Source organism: Protomyctophum parallelum, assembly GCF_964188405.1.
Source record: "Protomyctophum parallelum genome assembly, chromosome: 4".
Lineage (NCBI taxonomy): Eukaryota > Metazoa > Chordata > Actinopteri > Myctophiformes > Myctophidae > Protomyctophum > Protomyctophum parallelum.
Genome location: NC_139700.1, coordinates 4919861 through 4946043, shown reverse-complemented (window position 1 = coordinate 4946043; position 26183 = coordinate 4919861). Strand labels below are relative to the sequence as shown.

Here is a 26183-nt window from a genome sequence, read left to right as displayed (position 1 = left end):
AGCGAAAAGGTTACTCCCAGTCACTTGGGGTAACCAAGTGACTGCTGGGGTTACGGGGTAGTGTAGCCAAGTGACTGCTGTGCTAACCCGTCTCTGCTTATTAGCTGTGGCCTAATATTTAACCGTTTCAGGTTGAGGTATTAGGACAATTAGGTAATCTTCTCAGGTTGTAAACAGTTGTGAATTCAGGTGAAACCTTTTATCCAACTACTTGGATCCACCCAATATGCTAGGTATCACCAGCTAGAAATTATACAACAAAATGTGTCACATTATTTGAAATTGAAGTTTTTATTAATTCAAGTTAGAGTAGTAGTCATGGTTACATGGGCCAACGATAAAATTCTGGACCATAAATTGAACCAGTAGCTACACTGTACAAACAATGTTAGGGGGATACCTCAACAAGCAGGATTACTCAATTAGGCAGATAGTGACCATGAAATAACTTAAAAGCAGAATTTGTAGTGTGATATTATTGGTTGGTATGGCTGCATTACACAAAGAACCAGCATTCAAGTGTAATACTGAACGTTGACAAATAACTATGCTTTGTTCAAAGTTATCTGGCTTTCGTCATGTTTTCAAAAAACATTTCTGTATGGAGGTGAGGGTATTGATTTGAGCTCACTCTTTGTGGACACCAACAGAGAGACTTTGCGTATGCTACATGCCTGCCTGTCACTTGTGGAGCAATAGAAAGCTCCTGTTGTAAAGGGATTTTGTGTTGTGTATTGTATATTTTAATGTATTGTACCTTTTAAAGTTTTTGATTCATGGGTTTTCTATTATTGTTTAAACCCAATGTTTTATACATTTGTGTCAATAAACTAACTAACTATCTTTGAGGGACCCATTTTATTTGCAATAGGTCTACTTCTTAACTTCTTGACCTAACAAAATAACTCCCAAACATTGAACTCGCTGACATAACATGGTCGACAGAGGATATAATATATAATATATAATATAAAAAGTGTAAACATCTCTCACCTTCAACAAGAAACTATGAAGTGGGTCAGTCTGTCGTACAGTAAAACAAATTGAAATAGGTGATATGAATAAATAAATAGTGCTAACACGGTTTGGAAATAAATATCTGAACCACCTGACCTTAAAAAGAAAAGAAACAAATTCAAAACCTTTTCCAGCTCCCCAAACACTCAAATCAGGCTCATGGTCAAACATGACCTGGCAGGTTTGAGGCCTCATGTTTGACCTGGGCAGTGGGCACCCCTTACCCATTCTGACCTGAGAACAGATTCTAAAAATGTCTTCTACGGTACATCCTGACAGTTTTCTGAAAAAGCTATGTTTCTATGTCAGTCGTTCTTTGATTTTTCAAAAATAGCAGACCTACAAGCTTGTAGCACGCCGCTCGTAGCACGCCACTCGGTGGCGCGTTATGAGCTTGTAGATCTGCTATTTTTCAATAGCTAAAGCATAACATAATGTTAACACCAAAAGGGGTTCCCGTCCAAAATGGGTTAAAGGGACAGTGTTACATATACTATTGTTCATTATTGAGTGTACAGTGTAAAGCCTACAGTGGTTTTGTGTGTGATGTTTTACCCTGCTGCATCTCACCAGCTCAGTGGCCTTTAGAACAAAGCGGAGATCCGGGCACACTTAAGGTTGGCCTTGAACCTCCCTAAGTCTGGGCGGTCGGGGTTCGATTCCCGGCCCGGGTCCGATACCAAAGATTCTAGAAATGGGACCCAATACTGTACATCCCTGCTTGGCACTCGGCATGCAGCAAGGGTTGGATTGGATTGGGGAAAGTCCCTGCGACATACTAGCGTCACGTCAGGGGGTGTACTTGTACACCAAGCTGCCTCAAACTACAGAAACAGGAGGTGACTCTTTTTGAGTGGTGCAACCACTCCAAGGAACAGCAATGTCCGTGTTCACCTATGTGATGTTAACCCAGGGATATTCAAATGGCAGCCCGCGGGCCACCCTTGTGGCCCCTGGAAGAATTTTGAGAATAATAAGAGGGATAATAAAAGTTACAGGTATGGTGTGTGCGATATTAATTGTGAGATTACCATAATGACTGTAATCATTAAAGGACCACTTTTCAACCTATCTTCATATATAGGTCCTCACTAATAATCATGATAAAATGACACGTTTTTTTCTACTCGGTCTGTGTCACATAGGAGGGCTGTGGGCAGTTCAGAAACCCACCCAACAGTGACATCAATGGAGAATCCAAGCTAATATAAACTGCAGGCTTTCTAGTCCTGAAAAGTTGCAGGTTCCAGGTCCATTTGGTTCCATTTGTACACTCTCAGAGTTACAGACCCATAAGGGTCCATTTGGTTCCAAACCATTTCCCTGGGGACCCCCTGGAACTGCCTCAAGGACCCTGGGGGTCCCCGGACCCCGAACCCCACTTTGGGAATCACTGCTCTATGTAATCTGATCTTTATAGTCTGATAAACTATTCTCACGTAAATAAATCTTGTTTAAAAAGCAATCTGCCTAACGATGATGTCACTGGTGGTCGTGGACGGGTTTCTGAACTGCCCACAGCAGTGTGTGTGTGTGTGTGTGTGTGTGTGTCCGTCCAGCTGATGGTCGTTAATGTCAAAGCAATGCTGTTTATGCACTGTCAAATAGGTTTAGCCCTACATCTATTCTAAGGTGGCATATACCTGTATAGACATATTATCCTGCTTATTACTGTGCGGAAATATACATAAATCTTCGTGTTTGAGCACAAAAAGCATTTTGAGAACCCACAAATTTCCACGCTTCGCGCGCACACTGTGCGGCCCCTCGCACACAATCATTCTACAGTTGTGGCCCCCGGCCTAATCTAATTGAATACCCATAGCAAAAAGAAACAGGAGATAGGCTCCTGCCCTAGGCTATAATGGGCCTCATGGCTCGGCATGGCTTACTTACAGTACTTCTCTAAAACGATTGTGCCGCCGCCTCTGGCGACCGGATGTCTCCCGTGGGTTCAACAGAGGCCTATCTATCTAATCTCTTTTATTGTATGTATACGTCTCAAAAGTAGCTAACTGTGCTCTTTTAATCGGTCTTGCCGTTTTCTGTGACCTTGTTTTTGTTTTGATAGCCACAAATAAAGTGTATTGTTATCGTTATAACCTAGTAACCATAATATCAAACAAGCATGTCCATGTTTTACTGATCTCCCTATATTACCCCCAGCATAGGCTTATAAATTCTCTAACGTGACCTCTGCAAGGTAAAAGGAGAGGGATCCGACCCGTCAAAGAAGTGTCTCTATTTCTTCCTGGTGGTGATTTTCAGGTGTGGTAACAATAACATAATCATTAGACTGCAAGTAAAATGTTCCAGCTTTGCATTGAACCAGTTGTGTATATATTCTGTCTGATCTCCAGGATGTGGACCACGGTGAGAGTGCAGGTTGTTCTGTTAGTCCTGCTCATACAGACAGTCACTGTATCCTCTTTTAGTTCTCTCCGCTCCTCCTCTCTTTCCTTGCTTCAAGAGGATACAGAGGATACATTCATCGAAATAGAGGATGACCTGGATGATACAGGTAAACTGACTCTAATGTCCTCCTATTGATATGATCAGTGGTGTGAAAAGTACTCAAATCATTTACTTTAAGTAAAAGTATCAATACTGCAATGTAGAAATACTCTGTTACTAGTATAAGGCTGGAATAAAAAAACATATTTGAGTAAAAGTAGCCTACTGGTATTAAAATAAAAGTAGAAAGTACTCTTTTGCAGAATGTCCCATTTCATGTTCATCCATATTTGAAAATAGCCGATCTACAAGCTCACAATGTTTTGCATCGCGACGTATTGTATGCTTGTAAATCGGCTATTTTCAAATGGGCGAAATGTATATAATGTTTTGTAATAATAATAAAAATCTACAAAGTAACTAGTAACTAAAGTTTTCAAATAATTGTAGTGGAGTAAAAAGTACAATATTTGCCTCTGAGATCTCCACTAAAGTAAAAAGAAAAAAAACTCAAAATTGTACTTAAGTACAGTACGTGAGTAAATACTTAGTTACTTTCCACCACTGGATATATGGGTCTCTATTTATGTCCATGCTAAATCCCTTATCCCTAAACGTTTTATTTTTATTTTTTTACTATTTTGAAAAACATTTTTGAATTGTTCAAATAGCCGATAACGATATACAATACAAGCTCACGTGCCGATGTAGATCGGCTAGTTGAACTATTCAAAAATGTTTTTCAAAATAGTAAAAAAGGCAACGTTTAGGGATAAGGGGTTTAGCATGGACGAAACAGAGCCCATGATAGTTGTTACTTAAGTACAATTTTGAGGTAATTGTACTTGACTCCACTACCTTTATTTTAAAACTTTAGTTACTAGTTACTTTATAGATTTATATTATTAGATAGATTAGCAGATATATTATTAGATTAACCACTTCAATATATATACCTATATACATTTCGGCAATTTGAAAATAGCCGATCTACAAGCTCACAATGCGACACATTATGAGCTTGTAGATCAATTAAAATATTTTAAAACATTTTATACGCAAACTTGTGAAACAGGACATTCTGCATAATGACTACATTCTTATACTTTACCTATTGAAAAATAGCAGATCTACAAGCTCTCTATTGAGATCTACAAGCTCAAACGACGTTAAACTCACTTTGCCACTCTTTATGCATGCGCATACCCTCTATAAAGGCTGTGCACAACAATATATGTTTTGTCTCATTCCTATTTGATGACCTCCGCAAATTGTCATGAATTCAAGGCTTCATGGGGTGTGTAGAGAAAATAGAAAATAAGTCATTTTTGGGTGAACTACTATTGACATTTGTTTTACGAAATTCTAAGTAAGTTAGAAAATATGTAAGTACAGTATACTGTATTTACCACATACTGTACTTCTGGATTTCAATACATTGTGAATACAAAATTAAACAATATTGTCACTATAGGGTATAGAATGTTCAGAAAACTGAGCATATAGTGTGTATGCCATTATTATGTATAATTAATAATATGGTATATTATAATAAAGCTTGTTCGGTGGCTCTGAATTCTTGATTGCAGATACTCTTTTAGCAGATACCCTTGAAGTGTCTACCCCTGATGAGTCTCCCATCCATGATATCGTCATTTTTCCTGACGATATGGATATGGTCAAGGACATGCCTGTCGGTATAAAAGAGGGGACGATTCGCCTCATAAGTGGAGGCAGCGAGGTCTGCTCCGGCAGAGTGGAGATCTTTTTCAAAGAGCAGTGGGGGACAGTGTGCGACGACGGCTGGGACATGAAGGATGCCAAGGTGGTGTGTAGACAAATGGGCTGTGGCAGGGCGCTGGAAGCACAAATGGGTAGATCTTTAGGGGAGAACAGTGGAGAAATGAACATCTGGTTGGATGATGTGAGCTGCACAGGCGACGAATCAGAGCTTGCACTGTGCATACCTAAAGGTTTGAATACAAGTAAGTGATTGATTAAATACTTTATTAGTCAGAAATATAAACAGTACAGAGTACAGTCAAACACTTAGTCTAAAAGGATATCACTGGGATAAATCCTTGCGGTCTTGTTTCCATTCAACAGGTCAGGTGACCGGAAAATGTGGTCGTGGTGAAATTGCTGGCGTTGTCTGTGCTAAAAGAGGTAAACATGAATAGGCTAGACAGCGATATAGCCTATTGTTAGGCAGCCAGGCTACTGAATGTATTTTACTGTTGCTTGCTGTCTTTTCACTTTTCCCCTTTATTTTTTCCCTCTGTGACGTACCCATCGTCCTCCAGTTTCTGAAGTTATATGTGGCCATAGTCAAATTGAAATTGCCCTGACTACCGGCACTAGCCAGTCACAACTCGGGCTGAATGTGTCCTCTGGTCACCTGGCCGACCAGTCCTGCTCATCTTTCACAGTACGTGATGACAGAGTGTGGTACCATGTGCAACCTCGGGCTAACGTCTGTGGCAACATGTTCAAGGTGAGCATTTTGTCTACCAACTCTGTGCTGCTGCTGTTGTGAAGACTGTGAAGAATATTTTTCTCAATAGACACAAAAGTCTTGTCCTGTCCTCTTCTCCAATATGATTTGTGTGTGTCTACTTATAATTCAGCTGCAGGAGGCTACGACAGTGATGCTCTTGGGCACAGCACATTAGAGTTAGAAGAGGTTAAACTGAACCTTATGTTACAGGAGTTCTGATGTAAAACCATGCATTGTGTTTTTTAGCCCAGCTAGAAGCAAAGATGGCAATGTCAGTTCATTGGTCCATCTGTCCATCCAACACTTTGACCTTTCTTCTAATGCCACCCTGAGGCCAAAATGGAAACTTTGCACAACAAGATAATATATTTTAATATATAATACCATGAGAAAATTGTCAGAAATGTTCACACAATATATAGAAAAAATGGAATGGGTATATTGCCATGAAACATGTGATGTATGTCCAACACTTTGGACCCAAACAAAATATCTCACATAGTACTCACTACTAGGGTGTTAGGAGTAGGACCAAGGCTTTTAAACTCTTAGTCTTCTCATTGTATTACCTTCTGATGTATTGTATGACTGATTTGCTGTTACACTGTCTAATTATGTAGTCCATAACATCGATTACAAGCTGGCTAGATATTCACTCACTCGACTGATCATTCATGTAACCTCTGTCTTACAGACCAACGGCACCCATGCCACCTACTCCAACAGTTTATTTGTCTACCCTGAAAACGATGGATCTACACCCATGAGTTTCCCCTTTTCTTGTACCTATCCCTTGTACACAGAGATCAGCCTTGCGGCTATCAGTCCATTCATTCAGTAAGTAACCTACTATATATAAAAGTTGCTAATGGTGCTGAAAACACAGGAACCGAATATAGAACGGTAATGACAGACATGCGACAGTTAAAACTAATCTATAAAACATCTTTAAATGAATTGCTGCCATACCATTATATTTGTAGGCCTATAGCACATTTCATATGCAGGAAAACATACCTGAATTATTATTATCTTTCTCTTTCAATGTAGCAAATTGAGATTGTCTTCAGAAATGAAGATAAAGTGCGTAACAAATAGAAATGATCTTTCATCATTAATTAATTAATATTATTATACCACTGGTACGGTATGGTCCTTTTAAGTGCCATGTTTCCTTGACAGGATGGAGTTGGACAATAGCATTTCAAGAGTGGCCTCACCACCCAACGCCTCCGTGACCTTATTTCAGGACGCCAACTACACAGAGCCTTACCCGGCAGGTAACCTCACCTTGACGGTGGGCTCTACCCTGCACGTACAAGTGTCTGTGCAGGAAATGGATGAGATGTTTGTGGTCGTTCTGTACGACTGCTACGCCAGTCACTCGTCAAGCCCAGAAGACTCCGAACGATACTACTACATCAGAACCATGTATGTGTAATTTCCTCAGCCTCAGCAGAACAATATAAAATAGAGGGTTGGGTTGGAGTGGGGTATGGTGTGTGTGTGTGTGTGTGTGTGTGTGTGTGTGTGTGTGTGTGTGTGTGTGTGCGTGTGTGTGTGTGTGTGTGTGTGTGTGTGGTGGAATCCAGTGGTGGAAAAAGTACTCAAGTGTTTTACTTAAGTTAAGTAAAAGTATCAATACTGCAATATAGAAATACTCCAGCATTTAGTAAAACTACTAAGGAAAGGAACGAGGGATGAGAATGAGATAGTGATGTGGCATGGGCTTACAACCGGACCGATTTGTACCCCCTAGGTGTCCAGGTCGTCATGTGACAGTGGATGAGAACGGCGCTTCCCTCAAGGCTAGATTTTCTACCCTGCTCTTCCTGTTCGGAAGAAGCGGCCACAGCGACCTCTTCCTTCACTGTACACTCCACATGTGTGACAAGACAACCTCCTCTTGTACTCCTGTAAGTTTCACACTGCGCCATTTCATTCACTTGCCAACCTTTTACAAAGTATACGGTGGTTTGTTTGGTCTGTGAGGAACCCTTTACCTTTCATTTCATTATGGTATGAAAATGAACTTGCTTTAGATAGGTAGTCCGACGTGGATTTCCACTATGACGGTTTTATCTGACAAGGCTTTGTTATGTTGCATTTTGAATGCATTTTAACATTCGATTTGAAAAGCTGAAAATAAACTGAAAATAGCCCCTTAATGGCTCAGTAATGTTAGCCAGAATATATATTTTGTTCTTTTTATTGACCTTTGAGTAAATGTAAACAGACAAAATATATATAACATTAAACTAAAGCCTACAAAAACATGTTGGCAGTGGTGTATGGTCAAAGCTGTGATTAGACAAAAACATGTTGGCAGTGGTCCTTTAAATCAGTATTAGTGCAGATGTTCGGGAAGTACTGTGAATATACTCCACTGGCTCTATTTTCGCCATGCTATACACCGCTTATACCTAAACTTCTTTGCCTTTTTATTTACTATTTTGAAAACATTTTAACATTGTTCAACTAGCCGATCTACATCGACACGCTTGTAGATCGGCTATTTGAACAATTCAAAAATGTTTGTCAAAATAGTAAAAAAAAAAGGCAAAGAAGTTTAGGAATAAGGCGAAAACTGGCGAAAATAGGACTGTCTGTTGTGTTTTCTATTCACCTGTGTATATTTACTCATATTCTCTCACCATTGACAGACCTGCTCTAGTAGGGCCAAACGCTTCGCTCGCAGAATTGCAAGACTACCCCTCAAACTCATGACCTTTGGGCCGATCAGCTGTGAGTATCAAGAACAACATTAAGAAAGATAGAATGTTATGAAATCCAACAATCTGTTGACATAATGTTAACGTTGACTAATTTATTATATCTTTTTTTTTGTTGTTGCTTTGGATCTTCGGGGGACACGCTATAGTGGAGTGAACCAGTGGACATCTTTAAATGATCCAATATATTCCATTTTGTATAATATGATTGTCAAGATTGTGTATGCTTGTTTGATTTGAAATATTCTATTTTGTCCTTCCATCCAATCTAATTAAACAGTAAAAAAAATGTCATTAAACATTCATGTTTTATTTATTTATTAAAGTGACATGCATTGTAGAGGCTGTTGTTTCCAATTCTCTTGTGGGATCATTTTTACTTTGTACCTTTTCATGAAGAGCCACATTTACATGTGCTCAAAAGGATGAGTTTTTCCCAAAGTTGTATGCATGGCTCTAAATCCTTCACTGAAGATCACTTGACCGAGGCTAGCCTGTATGTGAGTCCAGTACCATCCGGTACCATCTCATAGCAGAGCAGATACAGCCTGGTTAACCACTCCCCCTTCAATACGTTTCATTCCAAAATGCAGTGTGATTTCAAGGGGGAGTGGTTAACCAGGCTAGAGCAGTTATTCACAGAAATCGCTCATGGGTCTATAGTGTTTCTTTCTATTCTTAACTTTCTATTAATAACTAGTGCGCTGATACAAACACTTTACAGCTGTCAGTAGTGAAGAGTGAAAAGATTTAAGTGTGAGCAAAGGGCCTTGTGGCCAACTTAGTACTTAGATACTTTCCACCACTGCCTATACAGTACCTTCATATTATATGCTATGCGGGTTTGGGCACAGCAGTGGCAGACATTTTCTGTTTCATATAATATTCATATAAATTATTTTAAGCCTAGAATCAAGCCATCCCAGGATCCTGGTGAATCATAACCATAAAACATTAGATTCTGTGAGGAGGAAAAGAAAATCAAGAATCACCAGGATCCCAGGTGGCTTGATTCTATAGGCTTAAAATAATAATAAAGTGTTTTTGGAAATCTCTATGGTTGTCTGGATCAATGGAAACAAAAAATGAGCGCCACTGCTATGCCCTATATGTTGTGGGTGTTAGCCTTCAAAACATGCATTTGGACTCGAGAGTGGCAACTTAAAATTGTTGTGTTTGAGCCAATAATCTTGTGAACATCTTATCTTAACATACAGCGAGCCACAGTGTTTAGGACGTAGAGTACAATAAGCTCAGCAGTTTGAACAAACAGTCTGGAAACAATTCGATATGCATACTTGGGTGACGATATACATGGACAACAATATTGGTTCATTCATAAGATTCAATGATTTAAATTCGACAGTAACTAATACCAAATAAATGAAGTCTGTGTGTAACGTGCGTGGATAGTACTTTTACTCAAGTAAAAAAACCCTCCTCAGAGCAGACACAGGCAGCTTTCACTGGCTAGTATTTCTAAAATGTTTGGATTAAAACGGCGATCGTGCCCGAACGGTGGGTCATACCGGGACGGCGGACAGCTCGTTGGATCTGGCCTGGCCCGAGTCTGTGTCGCTCCCTGGCCGGCCTGGGAGCGAAAAGGTTACTCCCAGTCACTTGGGGTAACCAAGTGACTGCTGGGGTTACGGGGTAGTGTAGCCAAGTGAATGCTGTGCTAACCCGTCTCTGCTTTAGCTGTGGCCTAATATTTAACCGTTTCAGGTTGAGGTATCAGGACAATTAGGTAATCTTCTCAGGTTGTAAACAGTTGTGAATTCAGGTGAAACCTTTTATCCAACTACTTGGCCCACCCCAATATGCTAGGTATCACCAGCTAGAAATTATACAACAAAATGTGTCACATTATTTGAAATTGAAGTTTTTATTAATTCAAGTTAGAGTAGTAGTCATGGTTACATGGGCCAACGATAAAATTCTGGACCATAAATTGAACCAGTAGCTACACTGTACAAACAATGTTAGGGGGATACCTCAACAAGCAGGATTACTCAATTAGGCAGATAGTGACCATGAAATAACTTAAAAGCAGAATTTGTAGTGTGATATTATTGGTTGGTATGGCTGCATTACACAAAGAACCAGCATTCAAGTGTAATACTGAACGTTGACAAATAACTATGCTTTGTTCAAAGTTATCTGGCTTTCTAATCCTGCATCTTCATATCCGTCATGTTTAAAAAAAAAATGGTACTCTGTATGGAGGTGAGGGTATTGATTTGAGCTCACTCTTTGTGGACACCAACAGAGAGACTTTGCGTATGCTACATGCCTGCCTGTCACTTGTGGAGCAATAGAAAGCTCCTGTTGTAAAGGGATTTTGTGTTGTGTATTGTATATTTTAATGTATTGTACCTTTTAAAGTTTTTGATTCATGGGTTTTCTATTATTGTTTAGACCCAATGTTTTATACATTTGTGTCAATAAACTAACTAACTATCTTTGAGGGACCCATTTTATTTGCAATAGGTCTACTTCTTGACCTAACAAAATAACTCCCAAACATTGAACTCGCTGACATAACATGGTCAACAGAGGATATACGGTACTCAAGTGTAAACATCTCTCACCTTCAACAAGAAACTATGAAGTGGGTCAGTCTGTCGTACAGTAAAACAAATTGAAATAGGTGATATGAATAAATAAAATAGTGCTAACACTGTTTGGAAATAAATATCTGAACCACCTGACCTTAAAAAGAAAAGAAGAAAATTCAAAACCTTTTCCAGGACCGGGAAACGGGAGTTTCCTGACCCTGGGAACCCTGTTGATACTACTATATTCCTAATTTGAATATCCAATGGTTAGTTTTCAGAGGCAGAAACATCCATCATTACTTTTAAAATTATACAATAAATGAGCTGCTCTTTGTGAAAGTGAAATGAGTGGTTTAGGTTTCCAAATACTTGTTAAGTTTAGCTGTAGAGAGACGTCGGGTGTGTTGTGACTCTAGCAGAACCAAATAAACATGAACAGGCTGTTAAATAATACCAAATAAAATTAATAAATACATTAACACAAAATGTAACACACACACGCACGCACGCACGCACGCACGCAAACTTTCCTTCAAAAGCTTTTCAAAGGTCACAGTTTCTGGATTTGTTGTGACCCAAAACAAAGTGCAGGATGGCAAAAACAAAAAAGCCCTTCGGTCGCCAGTGGAGGCTTAGAGAGGGAAACATTTGTCATATCATTTGTTTTAATGTTCTTGCCAATGTCGGTTTGATGTAAACAATTATTGTATGTGGTAGACTTGCCTGCCTACTGTCTGAAATGGGGCTTGACATCACAGAGTCGGCAAATCGCTTTCTACCAAGATGCATTTTTTTGTTTTCTATTGCACTTGTTCCAACTTCCTCCATGGATAAAACAAGACAAAAACCGGACGGGTGGATTAGAAGTACAGAATATACAATTCTTCAGTGTATTTCTTACACACCAGCGTTGTTCTTTTGTGGTACTTGAACCCTTCAGGCGGAATAGGGGTTCACTTTCTTTCTTTCTTTCTTCCAACATTATGTCTCTCCTGTCCCTCAACCCTCCATTCCAAAGTCGTCTGTGAACTTCTTGACCTTGAACAAGTCCTCAGAGTTGACCGTGGGTCGTGTGGTGGCCAGAGAGCGCAGCATGTCAGACTGGAGGGCACAGAGAAACACACAAAACATTTACTATACTATGAAGGTTAAAACCATTGAGACCCGAGGCCAAGTCTATGAAATGTTGTCTTCTAAACATTATGTTGCTATACCAGTGGTTCTCAAACTTGTTCAGAAACCCGTCCACCAGTGACATCATCGTTAAGCAGATTTCTTTCAAAGAATATTTAGATTTGTATTATCGTGAGGACGATGGCTTCCATTATTGCATTGCAACTTTTCAGGAATAGAAAGCCTGCAGTTTCTATTAGATTGGATCACCAATCAATGATGTCACTGGTGGACTCTCTAAACTCCCCACAGCCCTCCCATGAGACACAGACCCAAGTAGGAAAAAAAATTGTGGAATTTTATCATGAACATTAGTGAGGACCAATTATATGAACGTAGGTTGAAAAGTGGTGAAGTGGTCCTTTAATATAATTATGTAGTTGGCTGCAGACCCCTATCCCAAAATATGTTGGGATAGGGGACCCATAGAAGCAATGATTTGAGTTTGAAAAAACAATATATTATATATATATATTCATTGCACAAATGTTCAAAATTCTTCTAAAATAGAAGATCTACAAGCTCAGTGCAGCACGAAGTAATGCGCAATGAGCTTATATATCTGCTATTGTTTAACACAATCAGCACCGGGATTTCTTTCAAAATAGAAGCTCGGGGCGCTGGGAAGATATGTCCGCTTTTACTCTGTAAAGAAAACAAATCGGGAGACATATTTTTGCTTGCTTACCTTGCTATTGTTACGATAAAATCGCTTGATGATCCCTCGCGTTCATATTTTGAACGAGAGGCAGGTCAGAAGTCAGAAATGAAGAGCTTAGTATATCCATTTGATCAAAACCACGGAGAGCTCCCTAGATTAGGAGATACGAGGGATTCTTTCTGCAGTGGTACACAGGGACCGGGACCGCGGATGTGCGAAGAGCAAGGAGTATGTGGCATAAAAACAGTATACTGGGAATAAGTCTGCAAGCCTTGGTTCCAATAAAGTACCTGCTCCCCACTGGCCGCACGTTAGTAACTCGCGATCTAAATCATCCCGTCCAATTCGAAGAAAAGATCATGTGTTAGACGGGCCCCCGCTGTCCAGTCGCGATAGATTTAATCTTACCTCCCGTTGTTGTCGATCGCATCGAGAGTGTTTTGGCTACATTTAGCTGCTACAGTGGACAGCCACATCCGGCATAACATCCGGTCCGTCGGTAAAAGTGCTCCGTTGCTATAAATCGATTGGGCGCTATCATTTAATGGATTAAATAACCCCGGGCAATTAGAGTGTTAAAAAGTGAGTGACACTCACAACAGTTGCTTCATTTTAGTGGGTTTTGTGGCAACGCCATTAGAGACTCGGGGCTCTATTTCCGTCAGTGCTAAACCCCTTATCCCGAAACTTCTTTGCCTTTTTAATTTTTACCATTTTGAAAAACATTAATTAATATTGTTCAACTAGTCGATTTACATTAACGCATTGTGAGCTTGTAGATTGGCTATTTGAACTATTCAAAAATGATAAAATAAATAAAATAAAAAAGCAAAGAAAAGTAGGGATAAGGGGTTCAGCACTGACCAAAACAGGGCCCAAAGTGTGTTCTACTGTAAGTGTTGTGCGTCACTCACCATGCACACGATGGGTTCCAGTAACTTGTCACTAGGCACCTCCATCCAGGTCATCTCCATGGCAGCAGGGTCACCGGGGGAGCACGGGGTCAAGAGGTCATCCACCATTAACTGGCTGTTACTGCGGGACGGACCGCATACCTACAGGTACACAATACAGAAACGTTTAGACTACATCTTGATCCAATCTAGTATGTTCCATGTTTCACGCCATTTTGTTTTCACAAATAAGCAACACTAACACACTCACATTAGGAGTGTCACAATTATTACATAATCGTCTAATCGCAATTATTTGAGATGATCGCTATTATTTGTCATGAAAGATGTTTTTTACCACACCAAAAGAATATTTCTTACCACTTTGACGTGTTGTAAGCTGGTAGATCAGCCATTTACTCTATTTTCTAAACCTTTTTTAAAGTATAAAATCTATTAAGCCAGTCATTTCTTGGTTATTTGTCATGTCTGCCCTGTGCACTTTTTTATTACAAAGCCTAAAAGGCAAACAGAAATGTAATTTCTATTCATAACGTTCCAATTTCCAATGCCAACAATGCAATTACATCGTTAATCACAATTATTTGTGTGACAATTAATTGTCAACTTGACAGCCCTAACTCACATACCTTAGTTTATAGCAATAATCCATACTAATTCAAAACAAAGTCATAAACAGACAACATGGTGGGATCTGAGATCCCAGAAGTGATATGCTTTATCTATACTCGGCCGGTGCCAACATATCAACGTTTTAGATGATGTCGGTTAGTAAAAACGGAGAGATGTGTTGGGGTGAGCGTCACTTATTGCCATGGCTTCAGTGACGTCATGTTGTTGTTTTCCCAACCACCGTGGTGAGTAGGTTATCACCTAAAACTGGAGTATGCGGTGGGCCTTTACTCTCTCTGCAAAACAAGCACACCTTTTTGAAGTGCGTGGCAGACTGGACTTTCCTGACGGGCTGCATGAGCGCATCTCGGACGATGATACTGATGTCGGCTCCAGAGTAGCCCTCTGTCTTGTGTGCCAGCTGCCGCAAGTCGGGCTCGCTCAGGCTATGTGGCGTGTTGCCGAGGTGCAAGCGGAACATCGTGGACCTGGCCGGCTCCTCAGGCAGAGGGATGTAGATGCGCTTCTCAAACCTGAATCAGGATGCAAAATAGGAGGTGTCAATCACATGAATTCGTTTGTCAAATTAACCCACTCCGGATGGGAACCCCTTTTGGTGTTTTAAACATTACGTTATACTTTAGCTGTTGAAGAATAGCAGATCTACAAGCTCCAAGTGCCACGCTACGAGCTTGTAGATCTGCTTTTGAAAAATCGTGAAAATGTGGTTGATATCTTTGAATAATATATTCTTTCAGAGCAAACGTTTTTGAGTGGTGCAACCACTCCAAGGAACCGTGTTAAACTATGTGTTAACCCATTCTGAACGGGCACCCATTTTGGTGTTGGCATCATGTCATGCTTTAGCTATTGAAAAATAGCAGATCTACAAGCTCATAGCGCGCCACCGAGTGGCGCGCTACGAGCTTGTAGGTCTGCTATTTTTTGAAAAATCGAACGACTGACATTTTTTTAATCTGATCTCAGGTCAGAATGGGTTGATCAGACCAGTGTGTGTCCAGTGGAAACCTCGTGTGAATCTGATCTCAGGTCAGAATGGGTTAACCTATGTGTGTGGCTATGAGTACCAGTAGGGGCAACAGATAATTCTGGGGCTCCTCGACATGTAATAGTTTGAGAACGACTGGCATAGAAACATGGGTTTTTCAGAAATCTTTCAGGATTTAGAAAACATTTTGTTCCGCATGCATTTTTCACCTGCATGCGGAAAACCACCCTATTGCTCGTAGTTAAACACCCCTGCTGACAGGTGCTGTAGGATCCGTTAACGGTTAACCCATTCTGACCCGAGATCAGATTCATACGAGGTTTCCGCCGGGGACACACTGGTCTGATGAACCCATTCTGACCTGAGATCAGATAAAAAAAATGTCAGTCGCTCTTCGATTTTTCAAAAATAGCAGACCTACAAGCTCGTATCGCGCCACTCGGTGGCGCGATATGAGCTTGTAGATCTGCTATTTTTAAATAGCTAAAGCATAACATGATGCTGACACCAAAATGGGTGCCCGTTCAGAATGGGTTAATGCAGCAACAAAGAACCTGTTCCCTGTCTGGCTTCCCCCCCCCCACAAACACAGCCAATTGTATTTATTGGAAGGTCTGGCCAAGCAACACATACGTTTTAGTCTCCACAATTATGGAAAGATGAATATGCTTTTGAATAAAATAATGTCGTAGAAAAACAGCCAAATGTTTACTAATATACACGTACTGTATACAGTTTATAGACAATACTGTATGAAACTGACACTGACACATTCAAACACACAGTTAACAATGTCTACATTCAGGTCGACCCTGACCTTCTGCGGATGGCAGCGTCTAGGACCCAGGGGATGTTGGTGGCTCCCAGGACCAGGATCCCATCGTTGTTTTGTCCCACACCTGACAGATCAGAGCAGGAGTCAATAGGACAGTTGATAGTGTCATGCAGCATAGGCCTGTGTGGGAGCTGTTTCAGCCCCTAATTGCGACTGTTGAAATACAAAAATACAAAGAGTCATGAAAAAACGGAATAAATTTACTTTTAGGCATGAATAAACTCGGGCATAATAAACTGAATAAACTCGGGCAATATTCATAATTGCAAGATCCAGAAATCGAGTAGTTTTAATCTGGACCTTTCACAGAAAAGGCAGATTCTAGTTACAGGTTCAATGTTCAACTTGTTCAACGGCTGTTCAGAACAGGACTGGCCTGGCCTTGACATTGACCAAGCTGCAGTGATGTCATCAATTAGGAAAAACAACATTAGGTCATAATGGCTCTTACAACCTGAATGAATGGCACATTATAAGTTCATGTACTGGATGTACTGGACATGCATAAGTATGCACTGGACAGCATCTCACCTTGCATCTGTACCAGGAACTCCGTTTTGATCCTGCGGGCCGCCTCGCTCTCATTCTCATTCCTGGAGCCGCACAGCGAGTCCACCTCGTCTATGAAGATGATGGAAGGTTTTTGCTGGCGAGCCAGTTCAAACAGGTTTTTAACCAGCCTGAGAGACGGAGAGAGGAAGTGAAGGATGGATGGAGCAAGGTCAAAGAAATATTTAATTAAAATTAAATAAAACTGGAGGGGCAGAGACCTTTTGAGAATGTATTAAGAAGTTTAACCCATTCTGACCGGGCACCCATTTTGGTGTCGGCATCGTGTTATGCTTTAGCCATTGAAAAATAGCAGATCTACAAGCTCATATCGCGCCACCGAGTGGCGCGATACGAGCTTGTAGGTCTGCTAATTTTTTTTTTAATCGAAGAACGACTGACATTTTTAGAATCTGATCTCAGGTCAGAATGGGTTCATCAGACCAGTGTGTGTCCAGTGGAAAACCTCGTATGAATCTGATCTGAAAAGGCACGGGTACTTGTATTTACTGTAGCATTCCTGCAACACGTCCCCTGTCCCCAACATTAGATTATGAAATGATTTACAGTGTAGGGTGGGGTGGTGATCAAGGAAAGACACCCAACAGAGATTTCTATTTCTTCTAGGTCAGTGGGGTCCGGGGAACCCCAGGGGTCCTTGAGGCAGTTCCATGGGGTCCACAGCTAAATGATAGTTAGGAACCAAATGGACCCTTATGGGTCTGTTACTTTTAGAGTTACAAATGGTCCATTTGTACACTCTCAGAGTTAGATTAACATTGATTTTACAATATAAATTGGGGACCCAGAGATATAAATGCCGTAGCCTAATGCATGTCAAACTGGGGGGGGTTCCTTGAAATTAAGCGGGTTGAGAATCACTGCTAGAGCCGTAAAAATCTTCTCTTATGGGGGTCTCTGGCATGTCTCTTCAAATGGGGGGTCCGTGGGCTAATAAATGTAAATCTGGGGGTCCTTGACATGAAACAGTTTTGGAACCAGTCTGTTCTAGGTAGTGACAGACATGACAAATGCTAAATGTAGGATTCCTACAATTGGGAACTCGGGTGTTCCCATTTGGGGAGAACCCCCGATGAACAGTTGTATATTGTAAGAAGGACACCCACTTCTCACTCTCCCCGAGCCATTTGGACATGAGGTCTGAGGAGGAAACGGAGAAGAAGGTGGAGTTGTTGGCCTCTGTGGCGACAGCCTTGGCCAAGTAGGACTTCCCGGTCCCCGGAGGGCCGAACAGCAAGATGCCCCTCCATGGAGTGCGCTTACCTGGGGCAGACATAGTCATATGACATCATTACATAACCTGGAGCATACATGGGCAACATAACGCGGCCCTCGGGTAGAATACTGATGACATGACCCGCTTTTTCTTTTCTTCTAAATTAGTAGCTTAATGAGTAGTATTAAAAAATGTTATTGTCTTTTGTTATGTCCAATGAATGTAGTTTGTAAAATTAACATCATCATCATCATACTATAATTCTAACAATGTCTGAATGAATGAATGAATGTCAGAAACACCACCGAACTCCTTATTGCCTGCACCAATCGCTCCCACTTTTCACACAGGCATTGACCATAATAATATGGAGGTCTTAACGAAGCCATTTTTCCAATAAGATTAATAATGAATTTATTAGTGAATAAAAACCCGTTTATTTGTCCGTGGTCTATCTCCGACCGAGCCACACTATTAGCACACATCTCTCCATGCCAAAAAAAATCTGCACGCTCCCAGAATCCAGCTAGGCTCAGTTCTCTTCTCTGTAGACAGAAGGACTTGCTAGGACCCCGACACGTTGAAAGTTGAAACGGTTGAATACTAAAGTTATTTAGAAAGTTTGTAATGTTAAAACATCACTTGATATAACTTTTAACCAAACGTGGGTGAAACAGCGTGCAGCCGCACGCACATGGAGTGGACGGATTGATTGATATACCAAAACAACCCTTGCTTAGCACCTCGCTAAAAGCGTGTGCGCAGGCTACTCTAAGGTGGGCACCCACTGTCGTTATAGGAACCTTCTGCCCTTGCCTGGCTGGATATATTAGTCAGTGCCTAGCTCAGGTCCATAACTCTAAATGCAACGCTTCTGAACTGAAGCAGTCAAAGCCAAGGAGAATCTATCCATCTATCTATCTATCTGCATACCAAACTAATAGTCTATCAGTATAAAAACAAATTGATTATATAGATTATATAAAAAATATGATATCCAGATTAATATCAATATTGTGATCATTTCTGAAAATATATTGTGATATAATATTTTGTCATATTGCCTGCCCCTACCTCATATCACTTTATTAAAGAAAAATCACACCTGTGTGAAGTGAGGGGCACTCTTATCATCATACATCATGATTTAATTTACGTCATATTTAGCAGAATTTTGACCTAATTTCCTTATCGCTTGGACACCCAGCAACATATCCATATCCACTTTTGTGCCCAACCCAACTTCCCAAGACCATCTGTAAACAATTCCCCACACTGAACATAATTTGCTGTTCATATATTCAGAACGGGTAAGGATAATTTTATTTTATTTTTAAAGATATTTTTTTTGCGGCTTACGCCTTTTATTGATTTTTTGAAGGGACAGACAGTAGGCTGACAGGAAACGGGAGAGAGATGGGGGGATGACATGCAGTAAAGGCCGTGTCGGGTCCGGGAGTCGAACCCGCGGCACACTGCGACTGGATTACCAGTCCGGTGCCCAGACCGTTACGCTACGGCCTGGGCCCGGGTAAGGATAATTAAAGGCATTTTAAATTAAATGTTACTTTTCAGGATTCCAATTTAAAAAAAAATATATTCAGGATTTCAATTGAAATAATAGCGAAAATACCTGATCCACAAGCTCAAAACGCATCACAGTGCGACGCGTTTTGAGCTTGTAGATCGGCATTTTTTTTGCTACGACAGTAATATGCAATTTGGCCCTCTGGAGTGAGTGTGGAAATATAGTGGCCCTCTCCATCGTCAAAGTTGCCCACCGCTGACCTGGAGTATTATTATGAATAGAATACGCGTCACTGACGAGTTATTATGGATCCCACCGGTTCTAGGAAAGCCCCGCTGTGATTGGCCAGTAGTCGTTGTGATTGACAGTTCTCGTTTTTGCAACCAGTCATTAGTCCTACAACTACAACCTATCTCAAACCCTCACCCTAACCTCCCATGGGGCAGCACACCAAAACCTAACCTTAACCCATGTCTAACCAATGACTAGTCTAAACTAAGTATGCACCCCCCTAAACCTAACCCGAACGGCCTAACCTCAGTAAAACTATGCCTTCCCGGGAGCCAATCAGACACATGGTGAGGCGGGTCTACCCTAGAACATTGGTGGGATTCATAATCACGTGTCACTGACTGTAGCCCTCTTGCGTCCGACGGGGTGGAGTTTTCAAATCTCTCGATAATGACAAAATGTCCACCGTGTAACTATGGTCAACCCTTACAGTACCTGTAAAGAGATGAGGAAATTTGATGGGCAGGATTACGGCTTCCTTGAGAGCTTCCTTGGCCATCTCCAGTCCAGCGACATCATTCCATCTGACGTTGGGTTTCTCCATTACAATGGCACCTGCAAAATAGAAATACACAAATAGAAGGTGTTAGATAGATCAGGCGTTCTCAACCTGGGGGTCGGCTGGAAAATGGAAATTAGAGTTTACATAGTACACAGTACATGCTTAATGATTATATCTGGTTTCAGTATTTATTTATGATATCTTTTCTCTATTATTATAGCGGTCAATTTGTATTTGGGGTGGGGAGGGGGGGGCGGGAGACGAGACATGGCCAAAGCATTTCCGTGGGTCCCAGGCCAAAAACGTTGAGAACCCCTGCTATAGATCAATATCATTGCATCTGATTTCGGGATTCATCTTTACAATGAGACCTGCATAGAATTTGGGAAGTGTTGTTCAACTTGGGAAAATCCAAACACTAACATTTATGAGACGGGTGAAATAAAGAAGTGGACAAACATGTAACCTGTCATATATATTTTAGTTATGATTCAACTACACAGCTGAATTATATAATCTGTCGAAGTTCGAAATGTGATAAATAATATAAAACCAGTAAGACGCCAGCGCGAGTTAAGAATGGAAGATTAGGACTCCCGGTTTTGGGAGGGAACGGAAGGCAGGGCTTTTCAGAGTAAAAGCTGCCATATCTGCTGGCACTCTAAGCGCCTTCATTTTGAGGAATTCCCCGGCTAAAAAAAGTGTTCAACAGAGCTCAACATTAGATTCTAATGTTATTACATTTGTTATGCATTGCATGTATGCACGCTCTGGTTCTTAAATGTACTGTACAGATTATTGTGCACACTCTCTCACCCATAAGTTGCTCCTGCAGTTTCTTCCTCTCTGGGTTCTCACCCTCGCTGTCACTGTCACTCCTAGGAGGGATATAGGATGCACACATTAGGAAGAATGCCAAACATCTACCACTCTAAAATGTTAATGTCGTCTCTGCTGCTAAGAGTGAGCATACTTTTCATTGCCCTGTGCCTCTTTCGCAGGTTTAATAAGAGTGAGCATACTTGTCATTGCCCTGGGCCTCTTTCAGAGGTTTAATAATAGTGAGCATACTTGTCATTGCCCTGTGCCTCTTTCACAGGCTTCTTGCCGCCCTTCTCTTTGTTCTTCAGGTAGTCTTTTAGCTTCTCCGCTCTGTCCAGGTACTGCATGCACTTCCCTCTTATGCTTTCCTTCGCTTTGTCACTGTGGGCTTCATCTGAAGAAAAGAAAATACACACAGTAAAACAAATGAGCACAGAATGTGTTAAGAAATGTCTTCTTAAATCCTAACAGTTGTCTGAATTTTTTTCAATGGTTCAAGTTTTTCATGTCAAGAACCCCTAGCGTTATTGTGTATTTGGCCCCCGACCTCCTCTCTCTTAGCCGCAGTACTGCAAGCGATACGACGCATTTTGCTTCAATATACTCCTCGTGAGAAACAAAAGTTTGATTGTGGGCAAGCAAATCCACTGTTGTGAACTTGTCATGTGATAAGCAACCTTCTGCCAATAAGCTCTTTGAAGCACTGCATATTTCTACGTGTTATTTTTCAGCATGTAAGATGAATTCCATTTCCAAAGCAAGTTCTACATCATTGAACATCCTGCGTATGCCATTTCTAAAAATGTATTTATTACCCATTCCGTTTTTATTTCTTTTTTTTTTAATTGAACATAAGCAGGATGTTGAGTGAGTGCTCCCGAAAATAACTTTGCTCACATACTGGCGATAATGAGCACATGCGGTTAACAGTCAAGTGTAAATCACAGCAAAAGAACACACGCTTCACAAGAGATGACAAGGTTGCTCATAATAATAACAGTGGACTTTTGTGAAACCAAAGGCTTTCAGATACAAAATAGATAATCCCTTCCATAGAGGTGTAATATTTAAGCAGATAGGACTTGTGTTTCAAATGAAGAAGGTTGTCTATTGGAAGAATTGCAACGTATAGGTTGCATGGAGAAGCAAACACCCTCTGTCGCTTCCGGGCCGGCTATCGCTCTCTTGGTGATGGGTGTTAAAGGCAAGCATGATACTGCGGAGGTATTCAACACTGTAGGACTGCAATGCATGAATATTGTACTCACATTTGATAGCATGCAGGAAGTATTCCACGGCATGCTGATAAAGGCGTAAGGCCTCCTCATAGTTCTTTGCCTTGTCCTCCTCTGTGGCTTTGGTAACAAGATCAATCGCTTTCTACAAGAAAATAAAAATCACACCCATGTGAAGGGAGGGGCACGAGGGGCACTCGTACATCATCATGACATAACATTTCGATTTGCTCAGACACATGACGTAAATTCTCCATTCATTGTCAATGGGAATTTAATTTTTTTTTACTTTGTGTAAGGAGAAAATAGCAGATTTACTCGTCTATATATATATATGACGTAAATGATCATCTTTTTGTTTTAATTCTGGGAATAATAAGAGGGCTAATGAAAGTTACAGGTATGGTGTGTGCGATATGAAGTGTGAGATTACCATAATGACAGTAATACTTAATCATATTCAAGGGGTCCCTCAGTCACTTTAGACTAGACTAGAGCACTGCAGAGGGTGTGTGTGTGTGTGTAGCTGGTGCTCGTTGTCATTATTGTCAAGGCAATTATGTTTATGCACTGTCAAATAGGTCTACATATATTGAATTCTAAGGTAACATATTATCCTGCTCATTACTGTGCAGAAATATATACATAAATCTTCGTGTTTGCACGCACACTGTGCCCCCCCCCCAAACACAATCATTCTACAGTTGTGGACCCCGGCCTAATCTAATTACCCCTGCTATAGCTGAATATAGGAGGGGCTAGCTCCCCTCAAAAATCACATCTGTGTGAAGTGAGGGGTGCTCTTATCATCGTACATCATCATGACGTAAAATACACTATGCCCATTTGCTCAGACATGACATAAAATACACTATGCCTATTTGCTCAGACATGACGTAAAATACACTATGTCTATTTGCTCAAGAATTCACATTCTTGTTCATGTTAAGAGTACCTCTGTGTTAAATTGGTTATTTTTGACAAAATGTTAAAAACTTTATTTGGAAAATGTTGCATATGCTTAGGCATATGCTTAAACATTCGACAATGAATTATTGCTACAAAACCTGTATATCCAGTTGCAGTCATTTTGTTGCATAAGACAATGATGTACAGTACCGTGCAAAATAGACAATTGTACATTGAGGTGCTCATGCCGCCCTGTATCCAACAAAACGATGCAATAGAGCCTAATATCAAGCAATAGTTGTCGTTATTTATGTTTACAGTATGAGACAGAAGTTATTCCACTAGAATGTCAAGTTGTCAACCCTAACAAAACACACAACCAGATGTTTGTTTGACTAGCTAGTCAGCATCAGCACCATCTGTTGTGGGCACTGCCAGCTAGCTCACGTGAGCAGCAGCTAGGCTAACAATCACAATTAAGTTACGCTAGCAGCATAATATAATAATGTGGCAATCGTTGGCTGCACCCTGCCACGACGCTTTGTGTAATCGTACATAAGGCCGTTCATACAATTTGTCCAGTTTCCAGTGTGATCAGTGCAATAATCACAGGTGGAATCTGTTCAATGGCAGGAAAATGATGCAGCTCACTAACGCTGTTAGCTCTGTATTGCTAGCTGTTAGCTAACCTTCAGCAGCTAGCTAAATCATACCTGCAATGTTGACGTTGTCATTTCATCTCTCTTCTGCTGTCCGCCCAAATGTCTCGGCCCTCTGTTGTCTTGATAATCTAGCCTGCCAACTGTGCTGTATTCTCAAGGGGACAGACTTAAGACAGCTTTACATCGGTCTAGCATCAACACTGCTGTTGTCGTGCCAACATCTCTGCTTTGCTCTCATTATTGGCAGTTCATGGCGCCTCCCAGCGGACATATGGATGTTTTCCCCAAATCACACTCATAAGGCTCAAATAAGATGTCAAATATGTGTATTATTATTAAAAGCTTACATAGCTTAGTTATATTTTGTACGTTTCATGAGAATTCACACAAACACGTTTAAAAGCTTTAATTAGTAGATATTTACATTGAAGATAGATTATTACACTGCCATTATACATTGCATAATATTTAGTGGGAAGCAGGCTTGGTAGAAAGTCTAAAATACTTGAACGTCACAGGTGCTTTCATAGCACTTATTGGTCTTTACGACTTAATATCTGCTAAATGATTGTGTTGGGCGCAAGCTGCCACAGATATTAACTTTGGTAAAAATTAAAATAAAAAGATAAAAAAAAGAAATTAAGCATTACTTAAGAAAAGACAACAGAAGCAATTTTTCTTACAAATTGCTGACTCCTTTTAGGTTGAATTATTTGAGGGGAGAAAAACCCACATTCAGTTTTCAAAGGAGTTTGATGGGTGAGCACGGCAAACTGAGACCTCAGACAGAATCTCTGCACATCAAGCTGAGCCAAATCTATAGTTCATGTTGGAGACTTGGAGTTGATTCATCACTACAAGTCATGAATATTTTAACAGGCTGCTCGGCAAGTTATTAAGTTATTAAATGTGAACATGTAAAAGATAATGACAATTACCAACATTGCCTGCAGACATGGCGATATATAATTGTTATACCTCAGTAACAAGACATCAACATAGTGGGGAAAAGTTAAATGAAATAATTGGGATTCACAATAGTTGTCAATAATGCTTTTTGTAAATAAATGATCTCTCTGACATTTTACTGTCAGCCACGGGAAAATCCCCTTGTCCAAATCAGATTTTCAGGAATACACAACTACAGAACCATGCTGCACAGTACCCGTTGCCTTTAATTGCCTTTTGTGAAGGAAACATATGTCAGTGTGAGACTTCACAGGAACAAAATAAAGAATGTGTAACCAACAGAATCATGCAGCAATACTGTTATGTCCTCTTTTCATACAAAGGGTAAACCATTCCAAACATGACTGGTAAGACATCAAGGTCCAAATATGAAGCCTACGGGTCATATCGGTTACGAACATGTGCTGATGTGATGTGCTTTACAAGATAAGCAAATGGACATAATATTACACCGATGCCAAAAAAAGGACACTGTGGATCAACTGTAGCCTGGCTGGTAAAACCATCCATCCCGGTCACGGAATTCACATCTCATTTCTGCTGAAATTAAATTAAATGAGAATCCCACGACCGGGATGGTCTACCAGGTTAGATCAACTGAGGATAAAGGATCCCTTTAGAAATATGATTATTATGCACCACTGACTGAAGGTTGTGAACATTTGTTAAGCTTAAATGATATACGTTATTACTCTTATTCATAACTCATTTCAGTACAGACATTGATAAACTACAACTGAGAATTGAAGGAGCATTTGTAATTAGATTAGCTAGTACACTGGCATACTGTACTGTCTATTGCAGAACAATGGTAGAGAAAATATAGCTATACAAGCATTGACTTGACATTAGCTTATTATTTTGCGAGTGATTGTAGTTTTATTTTTGATGGCAGCTGACCATAATGTAACGTTCAGATCACAGTTATTATACACATGAAACCTTCTTAGCCTATAATGCGCCAAAAAGTACAAGGTAAGAAATGCCATAATAATCTAATAGGCATCAACTACTGCT

At 40.5% G+C, this 26183-nt stretch overlaps 1 protein-coding gene across 3 annotated transcripts; it reads right to left on the bottom strand.

Moving 5' to 3' along the window:
- Nucleotides 1-980: 980 nt before the first annotated feature.
- vps4a (vacuolar protein sorting 4 homolog A) lies at nt 981-24424 on the bottom strand. 3 transcript variants are annotated; one of them, XR_014569183.1, is made up of 12 exons: nt 24249-24424; nt 22660-22771; nt 21641-21785; nt 21386-21447; nt 20503-20622; nt 18139-18295; nt 16994-17142; nt 16445-16526; nt 14932-15151; nt 14007-14147; nt 11442-12359; nt 981-1142 (listed from the first exon to the last, which is right to left on the bottom strand). XR_014569183.1 is itself a non-coding variant. In XM_083763911.1 (11 exons), exons 1-11 carry the CDS (start codon nt 24267-24269, stop codon nt 12258-12260), a joined length of 1311 nt encoding a protein of 436 aa, XP_083620037.1. In that variant the 5' UTR covers nt 24270-24424; the 3' UTR covers nt 10941-12257. The 3 variants fall into 3 exon arrangements, 2 of the variants coding, with proteins under 2 accessions (XP_083620037.1, XP_083620038.1); XM_083763911.1 differs by lacking the exon at nt 981-1142 and having other exon boundaries at nt 10941-12359; XM_083763912.1 differs by lacking the exons at nt 981-1142; nt 21641-21785; nt 22660-22771; nt 24249-24424 and adding an exon at nt 21592-21617 and having other exon boundaries at nt 10941-12359.
- Nucleotides 24425-26183: the final 1759 nt, after the last annotated feature.